The sequence below is a fragment of the Neofelis nebulosa genome, chromosome 8, assembly GCF_028018385.1.
Source record: "Neofelis nebulosa isolate mNeoNeb1 chromosome 8, mNeoNeb1.pri, whole genome shotgun sequence".
Classification (NCBI taxonomy): Eukaryota; Metazoa; Chordata; class Mammalia; order Carnivora; family Felidae; genus Neofelis; species Neofelis nebulosa.
The window spans coordinates 128,915,694-128,931,489 of NC_080789.1; the positions used below are offsets into that span (position 1 = coordinate 128,915,694).

The following is a 15,796-nucleotide window of genomic DNA, read 5'->3' on the forward strand; positions in this document are numbered from 1 at the left end:
TTTCAGTGTATCGCTCGGATGTTATAATGTGGCAAACGCTCCTGAGAAAAGGTGGGTAGCATGATGACAGTTCAAACATGTTACGTGCATAGCCCTGGGTGATGATGCCCATTGTTTGGCTTTATGTGACACTAAAGTAAAAGCTTTGCGGGGCACCTGGGTGGCTCGGTTGGTTAAGCGTCTGACTTCGGCTCAGGTCATGATCTCACGGCCCCTGAGTTCGAGCCCCGCGTCGGGCTCTGTGCTGACAGCTCAGAGCCTGGAGCCTGTTTCAGATTCTGTGTCTCCCTCTCTCTGACCCTCCCCTGTTCATGCTCTGTCTCTCTCTGTCTCAAAAATAAATAAACGTTAAAAAAAAATTAAAAAAAATAAAGTAAAAGCTTTGGAAGAATGAAGGTCACTAGGTGGAGATGAAAACAGGAGAGGAGGGAAGGAGCCCCGCTGTTCTCATTAGTTGGATGCTTCATGCTTCAGTTGACATTTTGTTTTGTTTTGTTGTTTTGTTTGCACCCAAGTAAAGTAGAATAAACTCATGGGAAATGAGAGGTTTCCTAGAAAAATAAAAAGACCGCCCACCTGTTTTCTTCTCTGTAGGTATGGTCTTTATTTAAATTCTGACCATACACACCCAAACACTATTCTGTCATCAGACTAGCTTCAGACACAGGAAGTGCATAATACATGCACATTTCCAATGGAACAGTTCTTAGAAGTGACTTTCATTTAAAAAGTAAGGCAAGCGGGGTGCCTGGGTGGCTCAGTCGGTTAAGCGTCCGACTTCAGCTCAGGTCACGATCTCACGGTCCGTGAGTTCTAGCCCCGCATCGGGCTCTGGGCTGATGGCTCAGAGCCTGGAGCCTGCTTCTGATCCTGTGTCTCCCTCTCTCTGCCCCTCCCCCATTCATGCTCTGTCTCTCTCTGTCTCAAAAATAAATAAAAACGTTAAAAAAAATTTAAAAAAATTAAAAAAATAAAAAGTAAGGCAAGTTATTGTGTTTTATTGACATTGTTTTATAAAGAAAGCCTGGAGCAGTCTCACGATAACAATGTGGTGAAGGGGAAGGGCCAACTTAGTAATTGGTTAACTCTAGAGTTTTCTGCACCATAGACTGTCTGAAAATGTGCTCCTTGTCACAGAAATGCTTGCAAATTGCATTCAGACTTTGCAATGAGATGGGAAGTGAATGACAAGAGAGAACACTTAGAGATTATTTTATAAGAATTATTTTCTTTGAGGGGCTCAGTCCATTAAGCATCTGACTTCCGCTGAGGTCATGATCTCACTGTTCGTGGGTTCGAGCCCCACGTCGGGCTCTGTGCTGACAGCTCAGAGCCTGGAGCCTGCTTCGGAATCTGTGTCTCCCTCTCTCTGCCCCTCCCCCACTTGTGCCGTGTCTCTCTCAAAAATAAACATTAAAAAAAATTTTTTTTAGAGAATTATTTCCTTTGAGTGTGTCGTGTACTTTTCCGAGGAGCACATTCACACAGAAGCCTGTGGGGAGGGGATTGGTGATGTTTCTAAAGTTTAAATCTCAAGATGATTAATGATAAGGCGTGGACGGTAATGATGGTGCTGTTGGAATCTGGGCACAAGACCGGCAGTTGGCCTGCGGCTCTGGTTCCCACAGCGTCCAGCAGACCTTCATGCTGTCTCACAAGTGGGGCATCTTGTCGACTCTGTATGTGAGGACGTCTATAAGAAGGTGTCATAAGGATGCACCACTGCTCATGGCCACACTCTCGGCCGGCTCCCTCCTGGTTCCTAGGGCTCTGCTGGAAGCCCCGCCCACCTCGTCCATGCCCCGCCCACCTGCCTACCCCTCCTCCTAGCAATGACCTTGCACCGAAAAGAGAGGCCACCAGGGGACGCTGACCCTCCTGATGTGCCTGTTGTGGTCCCTCCCCCCCCCCCCAGGAGCCCCTCCTCAAGCACAGGGTCCCACCTCTTACCTCCTCTTCAGGCCTCCCTCACTCTGTAGTTCTCCTCCCGCTCCCCTCAGCTCCCAAAACCCCAGACTTTAGAGAAGCCCTTGATAACCCACCTTCCTCCTTCAGCTTCTACTCGCATCTGCATCCTCCTCCGAACAGGACAGGTCTGCAGGGGAGGTGAGGTGGGAAATTCATGTTCATCCTGCACCTGTTACGCACCCGGAGGCACCACTGGGCTTCATATATGTGTGTGTTGTGATCTAAGCATCACAGCAACCATATTATGAGATGGGCGTCATTCATACCCATTTGAAAGTTAAACAACCTGAATCCCAAGGTCACTCAACTAGAAGGTGGTAGAAGAAAGACTGAAATGTCGATTGAGTGACTCCACTGCTCCATGTTCTGTTGTCATGGTGGCTCCGCTTAGGGAGATGTACATGTTCACGGATAAACCTAATTAGGGGCGCCTGGGTGGCTCAGTCGGTTAAGCATCCGACTTCGGCCCACGTCATGATCTCACAGTGTGTGGGTGCGAGCCCCGCGTCGGGCTCTTTGCTGATGGCAGAGCCTAGAGCCTGCTTCGGATTCTCCCTCCGAATCCGAAGGTGGCTCCCTCTCTCTCTGCCCCTCCCCTGCTCACGCTCTGTCTCTCTCTCTCTCTCTCCTTCAAAAATAAAAATAAAACATTAAAAAAAAAAACCTAATCCAGGGCACAGTGAGATCAGTGCTGGAGAAAGATACACGTAGCGTCTAGAGGTTGGGGTGTGATCAAGAACGTCTCCACAGAAGAGGTGGCCTGTAGGGCACATCTTGGATGACGCGTGGGACATGCAGGTAGAGACTGTGGAGAAGAGACATGAGCACGTGTGGAAGCACAGAGCCAGGCAGTCCCACGTGGCCAGAAGGTGAGAGCCAATTGTCAGGAAGTCCAGCATCTCTTCCGAGGTAGGCGTGGTGAACTAGGAGGGGAACAGAAGTCAGGACTGCAAGAATTCCTTTCGGTCTCTTACTAACGGGATGCCTGTGGACAAGTCACTTAGCCTCACTCGGAAAGCAGAGAGGGTTCTTCCTTCACAGGACTGTTGTAAACAGTAAGTGAAATAATGTGTATAGAAGAACTATGTACATTCTAAAGCACTGAACTCTACCTGTCACAGGATGAGAAGCATAGTAATTGGGGTCTGCATTGGTCTGTAATTGTTGCTGCCATCATTAATTTACCAAGTGGTGGAGATCCGTTGAAGGTCTCTGGGCTGAGAAGGGATGTGACTGGAGTGCCTTTAGAAAAGTCCACGTATCCGTAAACGAAGTGGGAAAAAGGTGGTCAGGCTGGAGCACAGTTAAGGCAAGGGGTAAGGCAGGGTAATGCAGGGTGGGGGCAGAGAAGGAGGAGACGACGATGCTGGAAATGTTGTTGGGAAGGAGACTGGCCAGTCCTGGCAGGGAATGAATGCGCAGAATAATAGAAAGGAAAAATGATGGTGTCCTGGAAGCAAAGCTGGGTCTTGGGCAGAATGGGGTAGGGGGTGTTAGATGGAAGAGGAAGTAAGTGATGGTGTTGATGCGCCTGTGGGGCATCCAGGTGGAGGTGTCTGGAAGGCAGAGGAATTGCAGACATGGGGCAGACAGGAAGGCCACCGTGGAGGGGAGTCAGTGAGGAGAGAGCCCAGAAACTACTACGGAGGCAGCTGAAGGCAGCCCCTTAGGAACTGTTTCATCCGGAGGTGGGAGGAGATAAAAAAAAAAAAAAACAAAACAAAAACAAAAACGCACTTGCAGAGGAAAAAGCCAGCTGACTCTGGAGAGACCAGAGCCCAGGAGCACGAATGCCAAGCAGGAGGGGTTCCTGGGCGGGGGCGACGAACAGTGTTGACCATTGTGAAGAGGTCAGCGAGGAGGAAGGCTGAGAAGTGGTCACGGGTTCGCAGATTATACAGTTGTCCATTGACATTAACGAGCGCAATGTGTGTTGTAAGTAAAAGCCACATCGCTGGGCGTTGGGTGGAGGGAGAGGAGGCCTTCGCTTTTGGGGGTAATGGCATTAAGGTCATGTTTCGGTGTTATTTTTCTAGATGAGGAAGAGACGGGTGTATTTGTTGGTTGTGGAGGAAAAGCCTGTAGAGAAAGATGATGGACGGAGGCAAGATTAGTTGGCTGTGCAAGTCTTGCTGTATGACACGCAGAAGGTAGGCTAGAGGCTTGGGCTGACTGTGGAGGAGACGGGGGACAGAAGGGACAAGAGAAGAGGGAAGACAGGAGGGTTGGCCCCAGCAGTTTCGGTAACACATGATGAAGTTTTAGGGTGACAGTGGGGTGGTCCGGAGCCGGCCACCAAGAAAGAATTCTTGAAGACGTCTTTGGTGCGAAAAAGGTGATTTTATTAAAGCACAGAACAGGACCCGTGGGCAGGAAGAGCTGCACTGGGGTTGTGACAGGTAACTGATTATATACCCTCAGGTTGGGAGGGGTTCAGGGATGGAGTAAGTCTCTGAGGAATTTTGGAAGCAAGGTTTCCAGGACCTTGAGGGGCCAGCTGTTGCTAGGGAAATATCATTTATTACTATTTATAAAACCTCAGTCTTGAGACCCTACAGATGTTTATCAGGGGCCCATAAGCTTGGGGCATGATTGCCAGCATGCAGCTTGGGGCAGTTGAGATAAAGGAAGTTGATTTATAGCATCCTGGAGGTTGGGATAATGTTAAACTAAGGTTCTCTTTTGCCCCCAGCAAAGTGTCATCCTTGAGGCAGCTGAGCTCCTAGAGGGAGGCCACTCTGCCGGTCTCAAGGACTTGTCAATGGGCTGTAGGCAGTAAGGGAATTTAATTTTCTATTTGCCTTAGTTTCCCATATTACAGTGGCAAGCACTTAAGCCCCTTTCCTTTGTTCTTGGGTAGCTGGGAGCGTCCAAGGAATATCACACAGAGTTTGAGAAGAACAGAGAAAGTTTGAAAAACCACTATTGCAGAGAATGTGGGAGAGGCATCCGGAGAAGACCTAGCCAGTCCCGTCCCCTTCTGTCCCTCCCCCGTCCCCAGCCCATCACACCGCGTCCTGGAATTACAGAAATCTAGCAGCGCTAATACAGGAAGATGGGCCTGAGGTCATGACCGCTCCCCCAACCCCACGCAGACACTTGTATTTCATTTACACATGAGACTTAGAGTAACTTCGACCCTTAACATAACTCCCTCCTCCCGTATTTCTTTGGTCATGTCAGCAGGCAGAGGTCTGGCCTTTGCTCTGTGTCGGGAAGTGTGTTCGGTCCCTCAGCAGACAGGTGTCCGTGTCATGCTGGTCACAGCGTGTGTCCAATCGGCTGGACAGGCCACACCCCCTTCTAGTAAACCTTCCCCAGGCATCACCCGTCTGTGCCCCCCACCTGGCAGCCACAGCAGATAGACCCCAGATGTCTGGCCAGTGACCAAGTTCTCTGGCACAAAAAAGGAAGGGGAGGGTGGGGAGGAGAGGTGGGGAGGGGACTGAGACGCATCTCCCACTGAAAGGCAAGATATGCCAGAGACCATGAGAAGGCTGCGTGCCTGTTAGAGGGGGGGGTGAGGGAGAGAGGAAAGGAGACAGGAGGGGCGGGCAGGAGAGACAGCCAGTGGCCCCTGAGAGCTGGGGTGCAGTGGGGTCTGGAGCCTCCCAAGTTCCAGCCAGTCCCCATGAGGGCATCAGTCTGATTCCCCCTTCACCTTTTAGCAGCCGCCCTTTTCCCTTGGTCTAGCTTGAGGAGATTTCTCTTCCTTCCAGCCGGAGGAGCCTTTGCAAAAATCTCAGCCTTCCCATCTTACAGCGGCTATTCCCGAGGCCTGGAAAGCTGCATGTGGATCTCACCCTGCTCTTCCTCAGCCCTCGTGAAGACAAGTCTCTCTTTGCCCTGTCACACTTGAGACACCCTTCTCTGCGTATTTGCAAGTTCTTTGTTTCCCCCCACTGCGTGAAACCCAGGCAGGCAGCCGGCAGCATTGTTTAGATGAAGGGCAGTGGAGAAAGGGAAGTAAAGGTCTCAGAAAGTTCACTCCCGTTGAAAACCACACGATAGGAGCAGCGAATGATGTTCTGTAGTTGGGGGTGAAGAGATGAAAACAGAAGCGTTGCCTTTGACTTTCCATCTCTGAGTGCAGCGGGGTGCGGGGGGGTGGGGGAGGAGATCAGGGAAGCAGAGTGCTCCTTGCTGGGCGTGGGGTGCTCCTGGGGGACGCGGGGTGTCGGAACTCTGTGCAGACCAAGGAGGTGACAGGCGGAAGACATCAGTCTTCTGTGAAATCAAAGGAAGAGACCAGACTGAGCAGAGCTGGGAGTGAACAGAGACAGATACTTGGATGCTGGTGCCTCGCCACAGGTTGTAGGGGTACAGAGAGGCAATGGTGGTTGAAACAGCACTGCATGTGGGTCCAGTTACCTTCAGCGGAGGTCACCGAAGACAGAGGAGTCCTGACTTTGGGCCTCTGGCTCCCGCGGGCCCTACAGCGGGGCTTGTGTTTCATGGAGTGCACACCAGTCATCCGAGACCTGTAACCAGTGATGTTCAGGAGGTATGGAGAGCATCTGGCTCTCGGCCACCTTGGTTGTGCGCGCTCCAGCCAGCCTCCCCGAGCCTTCACGTCCGTTGGGCTTCTGTGGCCTCACTTGTAGAAGAAGAGAGACGTGGACTAGTTGATCCTTTGAGCTCTAAAACTCCCCTATGCTAGAACCCTTTCGGATAAGCTTATTCCCCACTGGAAAGTTTCTGATCCAGGGTTAAAAGGAACCCTGGAGTTGGCATAAAGACTGCCCACTCAGGGCAGGGCTGTGGTGCCTGACAGCCGTGGACTGTTGGGGGGGGGGGAGCCCCCAGCCGACCATGGGGGAAACCTCAAGCCCTGGGCAGGCTATGCGGTGACCCGAGTGCCAGGGCGGATCACTGCTTTTGAGGAATCACTCTTTCAATCCGCACGAGTGTGCACTTTCATTGGTAAGGTGCTATCACTCCCACTTCGGTTACTTTGTGTCTTAAGGATGTTTTTGCACCTTAAGGATGACTTAGCACCTTGACATCTTGCGACTGTCACCAGAGCCATTAGGTGAACACGGGTTCAGGCTTTGCGATCAAAACAGCGTGTGGAGCACAGTCGAACTGCAGATGCTGTCACAGGGTAGCCTTCTGAGTGGGGCCACCCCGTCCTTCTGCACCCAGGAGCTGGGTGTGACGGAGGCACAGCACCTCCACTCCACTCAAGGGTGTCTCATCCCAAAATTCTCGACATAAGCTGTGCACCCCGCAGGCACAGACCGGATGCCACGTGGCAGCTTCCACCGAAGGAAGGGGGTTCAGTACTGTTGGGCTCTTGTTAGTAATTCTTGTCCAGGCTGCACACTTAACTCCCTTTGCTCTGCTGCTGTGTGGTGTCTGGAGTTAAGCCAGATTTTGCCAGATGAAGGAGGCGTGCATAACGGGATCAAAGGGTATCTCTTGCTTTGTTTATGTAAAGAGATGAATTGTCGTCTACTCCTTTCCCTCATGTGGACTTCCTTTCCCAAAACGTTACCCCCATCCATAGGCACACGCTGGGCAGTGAAAAGCTTGCTCACAAATGGGACTTAGGAAAGCTTTTTGTTAAAAACCCAAATAACATCCTGTGTCAAAACAAATGTGACAATGGGCTATTATTCCTGTCCCCATAATAGCATGTTGTCACATCTTTGCGCCCTGCCGTGAATGGGGGAGGGGAGGAGCCGCGGTGGGGGAGGGGGGGTGGGGGGGGAGGAGGCGTGCCAAAACGTGGAGAAGCACTTCCTGGTTTCCTTAGATTTACTGCCCCTTCGGGAGGTAACTCAGAAGTCCATTTCTGCAGGTGCCCGGCCACAGCCTCGCGTTCACTTCCAGAGGAGAGCTCTGCGGTTGCCTGAGAACACCAGCTACAGTGACCTGACGGCTTTCCTCACTGCCGCCAGCTCCCCGTCCGAGGTGGACAGCTTTCCCTACTTGCGAGGACTAGACGGGAATGGAACAGGTAATCTGAGTCTCTCCCCTGCTCAGCTGGGGCTTCCGTGTTTGGGTTTTTCCGTGGGGCGGGGAGGATTCATACCAAATGAAAGAACTGAAGCCGGAAAGTTCAAGTGTGCTGAAACTGTGTTAGTTAAGGAATCCGGTCTACACCACTGCGGTGTATTTTAATGACTTTGTCTCCTTCAGTCATTCTGCCTCCTGTACCTTCTGAGCTCCCCTCTGGTAGACTTCAGAGACGTGCTTTCCACTGAAATGGTTGTGTTTGTGTTTTTCCAAGGGTAAGGTCCGAGTGAGGGGCTCTCTGCCCCTTGTCCCCACTGGCCCCTGGAGCCTGCAGGATGCACCCCGCCCACCCACGTGTCACAGTGGGGAGGGGAGGTGGCACTGGTCTGGTGCCGAGAGTGGGGACGAGGGGGCTGCCATTTCTAGGATCGGGAGCATTTCGGAATGGGAGCCTCTGCTCGCCTCCGTCTGTACACATCCAGCGTGTTCTCACCTCTGCCCATCCTCCGTGCTGTTCCCTCTGCCTGGACTTGACAAACAGTGGCCAGGCTTTGAAGTTGACTTGAATCCTCTCCTGACAGACCTCTGCGTGAGCTCCGTCAGTGTCACCCTATGCCCGCATGACACACAGAGCTAAAAAAAATCAGAGACACCAAAAACCACCAGCTGGAAAATATGTAATAATTCCTTGTCAGTAAAAGACTGGTTCTCAGCCAACAGTGCACTGGGCACTAACATGGCCCCTGGTCCTAGTGAATGGAAAGCAGCAGACTCTGAAGTCCTGAATCATTTCTTGTATCCCCTCTTGTTTTCCCCACACTTCTGACGTGAAAACCAGAGGCTGTTCTGGGTTAAATCCTGCTAGGTGAGGAGGTGACTGTGTTTCCCAGAAACGCTTTTATTGAATTTCACTGAACTGTCCAGGGCTTTGCATAAGCGGATCTTGGGTCCTTCTGAAAAAGCTTTTTACACCTGCAGCATCTGATCCATTCTGTAGAATGCTGGCAGATTTCTGGGGACCGATCAAGATGACCTGGTGATTTGTTACTCGCTTTTGTGGCACCTGTCCGTCTGTGGAACCTGCCTTCACAAATGTTTCTTCATACTTTAATTTTTGTATGAAGGTGCAATTAATGCGTCTATAATTGGCCATCAGGTAAAAATGTGTGGTAGCCACCCTGAGTAAGCATTACTGGGAGAGAATGTTGACTTACAGGCCTAGGAGAAAGTAGTATTTCAGGGAACAGGAAAACGTACGATTTGAGACCATCAAGAACCCTGTACCCAGTCTCCCCAATAAATGATGCACAAGCATAAAACCCTAACTTGGAGGGGCGACCTCATTCCTCAGAGCTCACTAATTTTTCTGTGCCCCGTTTCCAAGAGCTCTTGAATAAATTATGAAATCCGAGATGATGGGCAAGGGAGAAGAACACAGAGACATAGGACTATTGATTTTAGAGGAGTTTGTTTTATTTTAAAATGACTGTTATTTCAAGGGGGGGAAGAAAGAAGGTCTTTAGAAGGTTACGTGCAGCCTCTTTCCCACTGAAATAACTGATACTTGACGTGGGAAGAATCAGACCTTGCCTGAGCCCTGCCGGGAAGGGCGGTGTGCTGGCTCACAGCCCAGGAGGGCGTGGGCACGCGGGGTCCGCTTAGCACCCCGACATCTCGTCAGCCAGGTGCCTGTGTCCAGTTTCACATCGTGCACAGCCTCTCTTCTTCCCCACGGTTGCTTGCCTGCTTCCCTCCTGTTTGATAAGATGCATCTAAGAGATTACAGCTTTGCGTGAGGGCCTGGCCCACGCACGCCAGGGTAAGGTGGCAGGTCGTCACGAGAGTCCAGCAAAAGTGCGTGGAGCCCACAGACGGGATTGGAGAACGTTCTGCAGGCTGGTCTCCCCGGAGTGTCCTCGTTCAGAGGACGCTGTCCGGTTCAGAGGGGGTTTCCGGAGTCGTCAATAGAGAAACCCGGCCACGGGGAGATTTGGGCCACTTCCCCATTGTCCAGCCACGTCCACCTGCTCCATAGTGTCCTGGCGTCACACGGGGCAGCCTCCTTGCACAGGCCACAGACACTGCACCTTCAGAGAATCACAGTCCCCACTCTGGTTGCTAAGAGATTTCTTGCACACAACAGTTCTGACATTCCCAAGCGGTTCTCAAGAAACAACTTCCGCTAGTAACTCTAGGAAGACAGAGAGGTGTCAGCAGAATGACTAACACCCAGAGAAGTTGGTAGCAGGATGCAAAGCCAGGCAGAACCCGAGATGCTATTTGAGCGAAACCCCTCATATTAGAAGGGATGAGTCCGGGGCCTCCTAAGCTTGGTCCAGTGGTGCTGCCCCCTCCCCCTGCTGCCTTTGCCTGACACCTGTCTTTATTCAGACGTGACAGGAGCCTGGTAACATCAAGAGGGAACAAGAAGGAAAGTCCTCACTGTATACAGAACTCAGTGTTTCCTGTAGAGTTGCAGTCTTATAACAAGGGCTGGAACAGAAACAATGGAATCCTTCAAAGTATGGATCGTTCCAGAATAAAGAAAGTGGGAGGATACAAGGGAGGGTATTTTGGAAGGCGTGGGATAGGAGTGGGCATTGAGCGGAGCACTGAGAAAGCAGGTACAGCTGCCTGCAGAGAACTTTTCAAAGAACATTAAATCTCCAGAACCTAACGTATGTAACTTTAAATTAATAAGCCCTTTTGTGCGATGCTGTGATTACTTCTGAATATTTAGAGCTGAGCCTGTTTCTTTCCCTCAAGTCCTAGGTAAAGCATCTAGTCCAGATAACGCAGATAAGGAAAACAAATCCCAGAGGAGCAAAGTAGCCTGCCTGAGGCCACAGACACAGCTAGTGGTGCCTCTGGGACTGGAACCCCGGCTCCGTGGGCCGGGAATGTGCAAGAAAATAGGAAGGGAGGATTGAAAGGTGATGAATGGGGATCAGGAGGCAGAGTTGAGTGGGAGGAAAGGCTGGATGGTGAGTCTGGAAGGCGTTCCTGCCCTCCCTGCTGCTTCCCTCTCCTGCCTCGGGTTTGCTGAAAGCAGCACTTCCGGGTTTGAAAACGTTATCGATAAGTTGTTTATACAGAGTCTAGTAAGTTACTTAATTTCTCTTTGCTTGCAGTTCTGTCCCATCCAGAGGGTCTAACAGAACCTGGGGAGCTACACTGTAGACCCGGCTTTGCCTCCACGTCCCCTTTGGACACTTGGCACTGCTTTAGGTCTCATCCCAGCAGATATTTTGACCAGAAATATGGTAAATTCTGGGTTTTGGCTTTCTGTGCCCTAAAGAGAAAAGGCCAGACTAAAAGATTTCAGAACTTGAGCCTGTGATTCCAACATGGACCTTTTGACGAAATTCCTATTACCGTGCCCGTCCCTTCAATGACAAACAGACGGCCATAAATCATAGAAGATAGTGCTGTTGTGACCTATATATAATTTGCTCTACAAAGGGTTTGGCCATCACTTGTGTTGAAAACTCTAAAATTCACTACAGTTGCTCTAAACGTTTACATCTAGTCCTAAGCGGTGGTTTGCATTAGCTCAGGTGGTTGATGGGTAGATAACCTATGTAAGCAGCTTAATAAGAAATCCTATAGATTATATTCTAATGGAGGTTAAATTTTTTTTATCACTGTGCGTTTGTCATTGTGCTCAAGATTTAAAATTACGACGTAAACATTTTGTGTGATATTCTATTTCACTGCAGAAAAATTGCTCTACAATGGATCGCTTAAGTATATAAATATAATATCGCTGTCCTCAGCAGTCCCTAATTTATCTATAAAGTAGGCAGTCGTTAAAGGCTTGGCTTGGAGAAAAGTCCCCTGATGTACAATAATTGGCATGTTAAATTCCTTTTAAACAGATCAAAATAACAATGGCACCTAAAATTAACTCCTAAATCTTTCAAGGCCGAGCTTTCAGTAGGGTACTTTTAGTACAAGTAAGTTAATATTTTGAGGCACTCCTTGAAAAAACCGCCCCCCCCCCTTCTTTTTCAAAGCAGCCTCTAATGTAAAACATTTGGTTTCATTATGGCGATCTGCCGAGTCATTAACGTGTGTGGGTCTCACTTTGTGCAGGGGTTGATTTCAGGGATTTCTACACTTACCCTCCTCTGACACCACAGAGGAGTCTCTTCCTTTCGAGGCCCTTTCTGAAAGCAAAGCTCAGTAGTTAGAGGCAGCAAACCTGAGACCTTCGATCCCAGATCCCACCATGCCCTTGGGGCCAGTTCCCATTTCTACCCTCTCTGGGCCGGTTTCTTTGTGTGTCAAATGTGGATTTTACTTACCTTATGGAGCCGTGGTGAGGTATCTGTACATATAAAGTGGTGAGGATTTTATACACGTGAAGTGCTCCGTATAGTCCCTGGCACATAGGAAGTACTCAGTGAATGGTAGCTGTTTCTATTTTCTCGCAAACGTTTGCGGCAGCCCCACATAGGGCCCTTCTGTGCACGTGATGGATACTCCCTCTTGCTTCCAGGAAACGGCACCAGGTATGACCTGACCCCAGTCACGGCCGTCAGTGTCCATTTGCTCAGCAGTGATGGAACGCCAGTGCTGGTGGACGGCCCCATTTATGTCACCGTGCCCCTGGCCACCCAGAGCAGTCTGAGGCACAATGCCTATGTCGCGGCGTGGCGATTTGACCAGAAGCTGGGTAAGCAAGACTCCAGTGATTGGCTAGCAGGTGACTTCATTCCTGTTTGATTTTTCCTTTTAAGATATCTGTGCAAGTCTCCTTTCCTTGAAGTTACTGAATTCTGCTGCCCACAGTGTATCTCATGGTTTCTGGTAGGTGAAGCTTACTCCAGTGTGCCAGGCAGGCACCTCTTGGGAGGGTTTTTTGTTTTTGTTTCTGTGTGTACATTTAACTCAGTTTACTTGAATCTTTAAAGGTTATTAGAGCTAAAATTGGCTCCCCTGATCTTTATCATTTTATGCTCTAGGTTCTCTGATCCCTCGTGGTCATGTGGTTTTCTGTTTCATTTTGAAAAAGGAAAAACACTGCCAACAACACACCAGAAGAGAAAATAAAAATTACCCACAATGCCACCACCTAGAGAAAAACCACAAATAGCATTTGGGATTATATCCTTCTGGTCATTTCGCCATGCACACACGTGTTCGGTATCTATTGCTGCTTGACAAATTGCCCTAAAACGTAGCGGCTTTCAACAACCGTGCACATCTCCTGCGTCACATGTCGAGAGGGTCAGGAATCCAGACACAACTAGCTGGGTGGTTCTGGGTCGGGTTCTCCAACAAGGTAGCCGTCTGGAGGGCGGGGGGAGGGGGGGGGGTGCGTTGCTAGTGACTGCGCGTCCAGTCTCGCTCACGGGTGTTGTGCAGGCCTTAGCTCCTCACTAGATGCTGGCCAGAGCCCTCAGTTCCTTGCCATGTGGGTCTCTCCATAGGGCGGCCCACAACATGGGCACTTGCTTTCACTGGAGCCAATGATCCAGAGGAAAAACAAAATAAAATAAAAATACAGAAACACAGTGGGCAAAGCAGAAGTCAACAGTCTTCTATAGCCTCATGTGAAAATGACAAACCATCGCTTCTTTCCGTGCACCGTTGGTCACGGAGCCCAGCGCTGGTACTGTGTGGGGCAGACGGCACAGGCGTGTAGACACCGGGAGGTGGGGATCACTGGGGTCCTCTCAGAAAGGCTGGCTTCCACAAAATAGATTTTTAACAGAAACGAGATTATATGCTAGGTACTCCTCTATAACTTGCTTTTAAGAATCGCTCGTATATCATAAACATCTTTCCGTGGCATCAGCTGTTATTCTGCAATGTCAAAATTGATGATTGCTTAGCATTTCATTATATGGATGTGTCATACTTTGGTTGCTCCCTGCCCTGTAATTGGAGAAAACATTACTATTCTTACCGGTGCTGTGATAAATATCTCTGTAGCTAAATCTTTAGGCACGGCCATGATTATTTCCCCAGGATAATATTTTAGAGGAGGTGGAGCTGTTGGATTAAAAACATACATGGGGACGGGGCACCTGGGTGGCTCAGTCAGGTGGAGCATAAACTCTTGATCTCAGGGTGGTGAGTTCAAGCTCCATGTTGGACACGGAACGTACTTAAAAAAAATTTTTTTAACGTGTATAAAATTCTAGGAGTGCCAGGGGTCCCTGGCTGGTTTGGTCAGTTGAGCATCTGACTCTTGGTTTTGGCTCAGGTCACGATCCCAGGGTCATGGAATCGAGCCCCACGTCAGGCTCTGTGCCGAGGGTGTAGCCTGCTTGGAATTCTCTCTCTTTCCCTCTTTTCCCTCTGTCCCTCTCCCCCCCTTCTCAAATTCAATAAATAAGTAAATAAGTACAAAATTCTAAAGCTTTTAATACATGTTTTCACATTTTTCTCTGGGAAGTTTCACATTTGACGATCATCACGACATTATGGGCACACGCGCTCGTGTGCTTAGATTTTCACACCACCTGCATTCCTGTACCCCTTCAGTTCTTAGCAGGGGTCGATGGTTGATATCAAATGTGTTTTCAAAGATAACCTCTTTCCTTGAGTAGTCAAATTAGAGTTCTGGGAATTTATATTTGAAAATAAACGCCCGTTGGGTACTCAGGGTTTGGTGGGGTTTTGTTTCGTTTTGCTTTGCTTTCCAAATAACTACTAACAGGCGCCATAATTATTTGTGTGGAATTCACTGATTTTCCCAGACGTACTAAACTTGATGTTGAGGAATGGGTGGTGCCACTGCAGTAACATATCCTGCACTGGGACAGACGTGCTAACCGCTGATGTGTGTTCTCCACAATGTAGTGACTTTTTGAGGCTCTGTGATGAAGGTCAGGTCGTAAGGAGCCCTGCGCCTCCCAGGAGAAGACAGATCGGGAGGGTTGTGACTGAGAGAATCTCAGAAGAACACAGGAGAAAGAAAGTAACAAGCAGAAGGGAGACAGCTTGTACTCCGTCTCCTGAAAGCCTGGTTCTGCTCCTTGTAAAGCTGTAGGTCCCGCCTGCAGCGAATCACCATGCCTGTTTTCTCATTTGTGCAAGACATGCTTTTGTCGGGGCTCCTATTCCCTTTTATATTCTGCTTCTCTCCCTGGACCTCCCAGTTGGCCCCAAATGTGCCCGGGAGCAGCAGCATGGCATGAGCTTAAGAGCCAGGGCTCTGGGGACACCCTGGATTGGGATTCCAGCTCAGCTACACACTGGCTGTGTGCCCCTGGGGCGAGTTACTTCCCCTCTCTGGGCCATAGTTGCCTCAACTGTGACATGGGGTTGGAAATAATAGTACCTCATGTTATTACAAAGAGCGTATCAGTCAGAGTTCTCCAGAGAAACAGAACCAATAGGCTATGTGTGTGTACCCCAAAGAAAGGAACGAGACTGATTTATTTCAAGGCAGGGGCTAATAGATTTGTGGAGGCAGACAAGTCCAAAATCTGCAGGGTGGGCCAGCAGGCTGGAGACCCAGAGAAGAGTTGATGTTGCAGTTTGAGCCCGAAGGTAGTCTGCTGGCAGAATTTCTTCCTCAAGGGATCTCAGTCTTTTTCTTAGTGCCTTCAACTTACTAGATGAGGCCCACCCACCTTATGAAGAGTAATCTGCTTCACTCAGCCTCCTGATTGATATGTTAATCGCATTTTATTTTTTTATGTTAATCTCATTTTAAAAATGCCTTCACGGCAACTTCCATACGTGTTTGATGGAGTATCTTGAGACCATGGCCTAGCTGAGCTGACACAAAAAATGAACCACTCCAAGGACTAAATGAGTTAATGTCTGCGAGAAGTGTAGTACAGTGCCTGGGACATAGCAAGGACTCCCTAAGGGTTTATAAAGTCAGCAGAAGGCTTCCCGTTCTGTA

The 15,796-nt window shown here is 49.6% G+C and overlaps 1 protein-coding gene across 1 annotated transcript in view; it reads left to right on the top strand.

The window, feature by feature from the left end:
* Nucleotides 1–15,796, top strand: part of FAM171A1 (family with sequence similarity 171 member A1) — a 134,464-nt gene that overhangs the window by 89,831 nt on the left and 28,837 nt on the right. The window contains exons 4-5 of the mRNA XM_058681829.1: nucleotides 7,772–7,930; nucleotides 12,431–12,607. Of these exons, the coding sequence (XP_058537812.1) occupies nucleotides 7,772–7,930; nucleotides 12,431–12,607 (336 nt within the window). The remainder of the gene's footprint in view (nucleotides 1–7,771; nucleotides 7,931–12,430; nucleotides 12,608–15,796) is intronic.